Raw genomic sequence first — 9990 nt, 5'->3', positions numbered from 1 at the left:
AAAAAAAAAAAAAAATCCAATATCTTCTACAAATTTATATAAATAACAACTTATTTTAATAAAAATAAAACCCAATATTTCTTCTCTTTGAAAATCAAAAAACAAAGTTATTTTTTTAACTATAAACCAAAGATATTTCCAAAGATTCAATTTGTTAAGTGGGAAACGAAGTTTATTACCTATATTATTTTCAAAGATCTTCACTATTTCTCGACACGAGAAATGAATTTATCGAATCGGTATTTTTATTTCCTCACCAACAAAATACACACACACATACCTTACCCTGATAATTTTCAATTCAACGATCGCATCTCAAGCCCGCTTTCATTTCAAAGATTTCAGAGACAAACTTTTTCTCGCGTCCAATATTCTCGCGAAATTTAATAATATTGAAATATCGTGAACGTGATCGACAATTTCATCTATCCTTCTTTCTTATCCTTCATCCACTATGCACTTATGCATTTATTCCAATCTCTCTCTCTCTCTCTCTCTCTCTCTTAGTTCAATAGAAAGATTTCAAAGAACGAAGCTGGGTAATAGCCTTTTAGATAGAAGCCTCGTGCCTTCTTGGGCGACGAAGAGGAGGAGAAAAAGGAGGAGGAGGGTTGTTTCGGAACGGTTCGATGCACGTTGTTCGTGGCGCGTATCACGTTACAAGGCATACGACCCATATAACACGCATCCCGCCCTCCATAAGCTTAACACGGTTCATTTCCAACAGGATCAACGATCTATCGAGAGAGAGAGACCCCTCTTAACATTTTGTTGTTGCTCAAAACACCTTCCATGGTTAACCGCTGTCGAGTAGACAGATGGGCGCCATATCGGTTCCAAATCGATTTTGATAGATTCTCAATGGTTTTAAAATGTTTTCTAATTAATTAATTCTATGATCGAGAATGTGTCTAACCCTTAAGGCTCTAATGTCGAGCTGGACTTGACAAACGGCTTCTAAAATAATTTAAAATGTTTTTTTCTTTTCTCTTTCAAATATACTTTGTATATTTTACACGATATTTTATTGAAATCCTCTTTTTGTAAATGAATTAATTAAGGGGTTGTTGCTAGGTTAAGAATTGATGAGGATTCGAATTAGACACGATTTTTATCATTTCAAACGAATCATCCCCAACACAATTGTTAGTAAATTTTTACTTCCTACTTTAAACATCACTAGTTGCTTGATATTATTTATTTTATTTAATGATTTGAAGAAGAAATGATAAAATAATTATCTTTAACAATCGTTACATTCAGGACAGAATTCTAAGGGAATATTGTTTCCTCTGTTCGTGTTCGATGGCGCATAACGCTCGAACGTTATCACGGTTAAAAGAACTGGAAGAAGCGCATTGATTCATTCCGCCCGATATTACTTTCTAATTCAACGATCCTTTTCCATTCTATCTCATCCATCGATGGATTTGTACAATAGATGAATTGATTGCACGAAGCGTGGCTAATTAATGAAATATATCTAATCAATTCGTTAATCCTTCCTCGTGAATAAAGTACATAATTATTTTCTTCGAGTTATTCTTGTTTGTTCGAGCTCGATTCATACCCAACACTATGTTTTCTGAAAATGTTGCTTCAAATTTACATTTCTTTTATTTTAAATCCGAGAAGATATTTGTTGAAAAACTAGATTAATTTTGGCTTAGTGAATTAATTGTTTAAAAATCACGTCAAAGTTCAATATTCCCAACAAGTTTCGATTCTATTCGCCCGCAAATACAAATTTTATGCATCATTACGCCTTCGTTTCGATATTTGGAAATTTTTTTTAAAACGAAATATTTAAATGTACAAAAATATAAAATACTCCAATACGTGTATTATAAACGATTAATTAAATTCTTGTTTAAATTCCATTCCATAGAGGCGATAAAAATATAAATTTCGAATAAATATTCCAAGTCTAATTGATACTCGGTGTTCTTCTTGATCTGAAATACGTTTTCTTTTCTTTGGATCCGAGCCAACAGCTAAATTCCTTCTTTCCGGATAAATCAATGGAAAAGCATTGATTATCCACCTTCTGGTTTGCTTTTGTACAGGCGATGGATTCACTTCTACTGCAGATTATTGTTCAGTACATATAAATACGCGTGAGTTATAACACTCTTTTGTTCTTCAAGACAATAGTTATCGTCGATATAATTTCAAAGAGACGTGTATTTCTCGTTTAAAAGCTCGCTTTATTTGCAATTTTTCCTTTTCTTTTTATTTGCAATTCTTTGCAATTCTTCCCAACTCTTGAAATTTCGAAATTGAAATTGGGAGATATGATCTGCAACTGATTCGATATAATTTCAAAGAAACGTATATTCTCGTTTAAAAGCTCGCTTTATTTGCAATTTTTCCTTTTTTTTTTATTTGCAATTCTTTGCAATTCTTTCCAACTTTTGAAATTTCGAAATTGAAATTGAAAGATATGATCTGCAATTGATTCGATATAATTTCAAAGAGACGTATATTTCTCGTTTAAAAGCTCGCTTTATTTGCAATTTTTCCTTTTCTTTTTATTTGCAATTCTTTGCAATTCTTCCCAACTCTTGAAATTTCGAAATTGAAATTGGGAGATATGATCTGCAACTGATTCGAGAAAGCTGTTTGAATTTCACGCCCAAGTGAGCAAATACTTGGATCCTCTAATGTAGTTAACAATCGGCGTTGCGCAGGTTATAAATTTATAATTATCGGTGCACGAAATTGATCGTTGAGCTGGTTTATTTCGTTAATCGATTACGAATCTGTTATCTCGAATAATACGGATTTCGCATGGTTTTGATCGATGGAGAAATTTTATCTAAATCTTCTTTCTTTTTCTCTCCCCCTTTTTCATCTTTACCCTTATATTTCTCTCGTGAAAGAAAAAAAGAGTATGTCCCCTCTGTCGTTTCTTGCTTCGAGGCGAGGAAAGAAAGAAAACGAGGATTTCTCTTTTAGCTTGATAACAAAATATCGTAAAAAAAAAATGCGGATCGCAAATTAAAGAATTTCTCTCTTTCTCTCTCTCATTTCTAAAAGTTAATCGAAGAACTTTATCCTCTTGTCCTTCTTCGCCCTGTTATTTATTGCAACAGATTGGATGCTTTGATCCAAGTTTTTGCAATAATTTTAATATTCACGATGATCAATTTATTTTTTATTTATAACAAATCATCTTAATGTTGAATCAATTATCTACAATTTCATTTCCTATTCTAACAAATTAAATTCCATTCGTTTCTTAAAGGTTAACGATATGATTTTTCTCGTGTTGTATTCTAGCATTGAAAAATTCTTTGATTCGTCGAAATATTATTTTCTCTTAAAAAAATAAAAGAAAGAGATCGTTCGATGGAATAATTTTTCAATTTTAATTTAAAAACTATAAAAGTATTTATAGTTATATAAAGTATTCTGTGTATTTAGATCATTCGTAACGATCCACGTAGAATTTAGATGAATATTTAATTAATAATCCACGCGCATACCTGTAACGGCGTCGTTTCTTGATCAGCACCGGAATATGGCGGGTACAGTTGCGCGATACACATAACCGCCTCGTTACAAAATTTCAGCCCCATCACCTCTTCATCCTCTCTCCCGTAACGAAAAGTCAACGTAATTTGCCCGAATACCTTGAAAACAGAGATACGAATTAATAGGGAATGTATGAAGACAGCAAGTATTTTTTTATGCCTCCAAATTCACTTCGAAATATCGATATAATTAATCGATTATTTAGTGTAAAAAAAAAAAAAAAAAGAAAAATATACAATCTCTCCAATTTTATTTTACAATTAAAAATATTAAAGTCTACTCCAAACTCTTCGAAATAAATCGAATAACGATTTTATGCGATTTTCTCCATTCGATAAAAGATACAAAAATTTCTCCAATTTTATTCTCGAAGAATAATATATCTTCTCTTTGTATACAGTAATGTAATAAGGTAAGATAAAATGGACAAGTTGTCTAATTTTATTCTTACCCTCCCGTATCAAAGAAGAAGAAATTCAATTGAATATTGAATTTCAGTTGAATATTGAACGGTTTCGCGTATCGTTAATTAATAACAAGTAACTTAATAATTGAGTTAATATTATATTTAAAAAAAAATCTAGAACTATTTTAATCGAGATTTAAACTTCACCCCTCGATACTTACCCTTTTACCTTGCAAAAACTCGGGGTCGGTCAACAGCACACCCTGCAGTTTGTCGATTTTCGCCTCGCTCACTATCAGATCCCTGCTCGCCAAGTATAGAGTGAGCTTGTTGTTCGGCGACGATTTCTTGTACACCCTGAGGAGCATAAGGAAGAGTGCGTGGTTTGTTTGGTTTCTCGGGAGGAAAGAGGTTTAAACGAGAAACAGAGGAGAAAATTAAATTTCTCTTCTCTGCTCGACGAGCTATTGTGCGCCGCGTTTAAGCGGTGCAGAATCATCAAGCGGTTAATTATGCACTCTACTTCCTTCAAAGTCGAGTCTCGAATAGTTTTGCTCTCGAAAGGAGAAACGAAACGGGTTGTTATATACACATGGGCAAAGTTTACGAAACAAAAATTCTATTAAAAAAAAATTGCAATAATATAAATCGAAGCAAAGGAATAACAAGTTTTTTTTTTAAGTGGCGAATCGATAATAATTCGAATGAATCGTAAAAAAGAAAGCAGGGTGTAAAACAAATAAAATTTTTTCTAGAAAAATCGACGTTGAAAATATTATATGGAAAAAAATATACACTCACGGTGTATATTGTTTTTTTTTTTTTTAAATTTTTCGAAACTTTCGAACACTTGCCCGACGAAAATAGACGCTGTGTGTTTATAAAATTCTTGGAGTCGAAGCGTGCACGCGAAATATGATGATTAATTTAATAATTAATTTTTTTATTCGCAATTTTCATTCGCATCGACGATTACGCCGGTTAATAATTGCACAGGAATTTCACGATTTGGATGGAAACGGGTGCATTTATTGCGATGTCATACGATATTATCGATCCCTAATCAACGAGCCCAATCATCGATTAACCCTTTCGCCAAGAACAAATCTTATCGCGACATTATCGTTACGAGTAATTTTTTTACTTCGCGTATCCAATATTATATTGTTTTTGAAGAAGAAAAAAAATTAAGAAACATCGCAAAATTATATTATTAATTTGCTACGAGAAATGAAATTTCGAGAATAAATAAATATTTTTAAAAAAAGTTATTACGCGAAAGTTTTAAAATATTTATACGTCTATCGAGGTTCGATTTGCAATCGTATTTGCATGTATCATCGATAACGGTTATTGATTGCGGTTTTGGATTGAATGGTCGAATAAATATCCGGCGGGCCACGAATCGGCAATTTCAAAATTGTGTCTCGTCTAGTTTGGAATTATTAGCTTCCTTTCCCATCGATTCTGTATATCAAAGAAAAGAAAAGTGTCGCTTTGATCGATCCAAATTTTGACAATTTTTATCAATTTTTATTTCGCCAATAACATTAATTTTACTCATATTTCTTAGTTTAAAAAGAAAAAAAAAGGAAACACGAAATCCATTATTATAATCGATTCAGATCTGACGTTCTGATCATTCGATCAAGAGAAATACAGAATAGGAAGTAGAATAATTTATTTCTTTTTTTTTTTTTTCGACACAATCGTATCAGATATCAGTCAACATTTCCATCGTGCGTGAAACGCGATATTCGTGTTTCGCAGCGAAAGAAAGAAAGAAACAAAACTTGTACGTGTATAATTATCTTGTCGACGCTGGTGACGAATGTTTACCAGGAACCTTGGAACTCGCATATAGGATATAAAGCAGTGGATGAAGGTGTTTCGTTATTTGACCCACAGTGACAGCGCGTAGTTTCAAGGAAAATTTGAACCGCTTCTTGGAAAAATATTTGTACCTTCGATCGAGGGAAGGGGGATGAATATTGTTCCAAGGATCATCCCTCGCTGTCGAGGCGTGTCATGGTGTTGTGGACACGTTGCGTCGCGATTTTTCTCCGGCAACTTTTCCAATTATCATCGAGAAAAATTACGAATATCATTCCTTTATGCTGTCTTTTTATTTTTTTTTTTTAAACGAGGAATAAAATTTGCGGATAATTTTACAGACAAAGGAAAGGCGAAAGAGAAAGGAATACGATCAATAATACATGGAATATCTCTTTCGAAGCAAATGGAGTTTCCTATTTACGTTAAATTGCGAGTTAAACTTCGAGCTTTAAAGAAAAATATTAATTTCCTTTTGAAAAATGGCTGCTTCGAATTCTTGAGTATTATCGAAGTATATCGAAGAAGATTTAATTAAAACAATTTTTCCATTATATGGATACTTGTTTGTCGCAAAAAACTTTTCCCGTGTCCTTTTAATTAAACGCCAAAAAAGCTGTGCTCGTCGTTAATTAATTTTTATAGAATTTCCAGACAAATTCCTCTTTCTAATCATTCGAACGAGCGTACTTTATAATTTGACGGTCATAAATTGTGTCTCATATGTTTTCTCTACTTTCTAACGTTTCTGAAATTTCCAACACAGCTGTTAGAAAGAATTATTCTTGGATCTTGTGGTATTTTAGTTTTTTACGAGACAGACACCAGATAGTTGTTGTGCTCCTCGTTTTACGTCATGTTCCACATCCTAAGAATGTTTTCGCTTGTTTAACTCTTTCTCTCTCTCTCGTTTGTTTGTTTCCATCGTAAGGGGGGCGTAACAAGGAGATTTGTTGTTATATAAAACCCTCCCTCGCACGAAACAGACCCCCTTCGAGGGGACCCAACAGGGGGCAGGGGAGAGTTTTTGATTATCCACCGGATGTTTCTCTCTCTTTCTTTTCTTTTTTTCATTTAAGATATAGCAAGTATGTATATATATATATGGAGAGAATTTTACCTTTGACTGCTGATCGTGTCCGGAATGTTTTCACCAGAATTTTCCACCTTCCTGAAACAAATAATTCGAATTTAATTTTTCCACTGGCAATTTGGATATCGATGTTTTCATCGTTTAATTTATTTTTCTTCCCCCCTCTCTCTCTTTCTCTTTCGAATTTTCAAACCTTCTACGATTTGTTTTCTCGTTCTTTTTAAAAAAAGAAAGTTTTATTTTTAAGACGATGGAAGAATACTTGTTTTATATAGTTCGTGGTAGAAGTCGAATCATCGTGGTGTGTAAAACCAGAAACTAACTCTGATTCCCCTTCAATTAAATCAAAAGGAGTTCGATTTAATTCAATTAATATCCTTATAAATATTAAAATATATAATGGATATAATAAAACCGAAAATTTAATTTTATTCTGATAATTTATAAATTCATAAAATGAATATCTTTCAACTAATATTATTAACNAAAAACTATAAAAAATAAATTAATCTCAAAAGAAATTATTGTAGCAATTAATCGTATAGATCCCAAAATAGAATAATTACAATTTGAAATTCATCCAATAAATAATACTGGATAAACCCCTATACCTAAAACTAATATTATAAATAAAATTCCATAATTTAAATAATATATTGAATAAATTCATGGATATAAAATTCATAATATCAAAGATAATAAAAATATTATTATTGGTCTATAAATATATAAATTTGAATAATTAAAGAAATATCACTCTTTAGATAGTAATTTCAATGCATCACTAAAAGGTTGAAATAATCCTATAATCAAAATTTTATTTGGACCTTTACGATCCTGAATATATCCTAAAATCTTTCGTTCTAATAATGTTAAAAATGCCACTCTAATTAAAACTATATAGTTTTAATTTGAAAAATTTAAATTCCTCGATAATTTGATAATATTTTTCCTTTGGAATCTTTAGACCGTCTTTAAACTCGTGTCTCATCGATAAATTTGATGATTGGTATTATTCGTGGCCAAGTTATTAATTGAAATTACAAGCTATGTATATTATTCTGTCTCTCTCTCTCTTTCTATCATCAAACTCGTCGTAATCTTCGTTTCCTCTCCTCTATATTTCGATCAATCATTCGATAAATAAACTTTCGTCATTTTTTTCTTTTTTTTTTTGCCAATTATTTATTTATCTCGCCACATTTATTTATTGTACATCGCGGCTTATTCGTCGAAATCGTTTTTCAAAAAAATCAGTTCAGCTTCGCGAGAATGTATTTCTTCTCGTGTAAACTGTTGGAGGAATTGAAAACTGTTTATTTGTGCGATGATATTATTTTTTTCGAAGCGATTTGCTTTGGATCGAATTTATCTCGAGGCATTTTCGTGAATGTGCAATTTTGGAATTTAGAATTTCGAATGAAACGAAGAGAGAGGAAAGAGATCGAGATCTTCTAACAACCTATTGTGAAAGTTCTATTGTTCATTCGTGTGTGTTGTTTTATTGTCGATTGTTATTCTCTTTATTCGATGATTTTATTATTATTTTATTATTATATATCGATTCATTCATTAGATCCAGATAAAGTTATTAATAAATATCAATAATTTATTTAGAAAAGAATATTCAAAATTCTACTTATTAAGAATACAACGAATTACTTTAAATTTCCTTCTTTTAAAGTCACGTGGGCAAGAAAGAAACGTAACTCGTTCATTTAATAAACTTTATCGAAAATAATTGTAATGGCAAACGGGGTCGAGGTTATGTGAAAAGCGGATTAACTGAGTAATAGCTTTATAATATATAAATGTTGTTAAACCATTTTGATAAGCGATCGAGTAACTTTATTTTTTCGACACCGCTCAAAATACTAACAAGATACTAACAAGATAAGCACAAGGGAAATGATGAGTTTAGTTCTCGAATTATTATACACGTAATGGTGAATACGCGTTAAGTTATCTCGAAAGCCTTGATCTCTTCTCATCGTCCCTGACACTCTTGCTTGCTTCTCTATTATTATGTCGTATATACCTTCGTCTTCTCCTCGAATTATTAGATCTCCAAAGATCCCTCTCAACGTTTTATAGCCCCTCGCGTTAAAAATTCTTTCAACGACGTTTCATCTTGGCAATTATTTTCTTCGTTCGTATTATGTGTTCTTCGAATTGACGTGGAGTTTAAAAAAAAGGAGAAGGAAAGAAATTGATATTTTAATCTTTAATCTTTCTCGAGGGATAAGACGGATCTTTCATGCGTTCGAATATTCTTCTTTTTTTTCTTTCTTTTGTTGTTATCGTCTTAGATCTTAACGCGTGAAAAAAGTTGAAGATCGTTTTGCAAGAGGAGAGAAAACTTCGTAATCTTTAGGATCTCGAGAGGGATAAGAATTGAATATTTTTCTTATAGTGATCTTTCTTCTTCGTGAGATGATTTTTTTTTTTCTTTTTAGCGAGGATTTCTTGGGTTGAACCGTTTAAAGAAGATTTCAAAGATGTATTTTTTAATTCTTTGAAGCTCCAACTTGGGATAAATTGAATTCTTTGTTCTTTTCTACAATAATATCTTCATATTGAATTGCTCAAATTATTTTTCACGATTAACTTAAAAGCGAAACAACGGATACCTTTCTACCTTTCTCTGTTTACCATATCCCAATAGAATTAATATTGCAAATTATATAACATCGATCTTAAAATAAACAAATTTAATTTTGAAGGATGCATCTGGATCCTTAAATTTCTTCTTAAAAAAATTAAGAAGGATTAAAAAAAATCTCTAACAACCTCTTGAGTTATTTTTTAAAAAGTTAAGTTATTTTATTTTCTAAATTTCTGCCCGACTATGATTAAATTATTTCGAGATTTCGGGTCAAGGGTGGCTCAATTTTCCATATATATATATATGGGGTAGTTTCATGCTGTTTGCGCGCAATCTGTTTCATTTCGAGGGCGAGTTCCGCGGAATCTCGTTGCCATCACCGTTGTCCAGATAGCCACTCGAAAACGCACACGAAATTCTGCAGTTAATTCTCTTGGGGAGCACAAAGCGGCCCAAGATCTCCGTGACACGATACGTACGCGCGGAATTCGCCGTGCGTGGGAGTGGGCGACGAAC

At 32.1% G+C, this 9990-nt stretch overlaps 2 protein-coding genes across 3 annotated transcripts in view; one reads left to right on the top strand and one right to left on the bottom strand.

The window, feature by feature from the left end:
* LOC102676473 (sex-regulated protein janus-A-like) overlaps nt 1-9990 on the top strand; it is a 67294-nt gene that overhangs the window by 21997 nt on the left and 35307 nt on the right. The gene's annotated exons all lie outside the window — the stretch shown is intronic.
* The window catches only part of LOC102676236 (phosrestin-2-like), a 49013-nt gene that overhangs the window by 20422 nt on the left and 18601 nt on the right, over nt 1-9990 (bottom strand). The window contains exons 4-6 of one of the 2 annotated variants that reach the window (XM_006618693.2): nt 6897-6947; nt 4165-4300; nt 3489-3635 (exon numbers count right to left, since the gene is read on the bottom strand). In XM_006618693.2, coding sequence (XP_006618756.1) covers nt 3489-3635; nt 4165-4300; nt 6897-6947 — 334 coding nt within the window. The remainder of the gene's footprint in view (nt 1-3488; nt 3636-4164; nt 4301-6896; nt 6948-9990) is intronic. The other variant, XM_031511951.1, reaches the window with a different exon arrangement.

Source organism: Apis dorsata, unplaced genomic scaffold (assembly GCF_000469605.1).
Source record: "Apis dorsata unplaced genomic scaffold, Apis dorsata 1.3 scaffold_370, whole genome shotgun sequence".
Taxonomy (NCBI): domain Eukaryota; kingdom Metazoa; phylum Arthropoda; class Insecta; order Hymenoptera; family Apidae; genus Apis; species Apis dorsata.
This window is presented reverse-complemented; position numbering and strand designations above follow the sequence as displayed.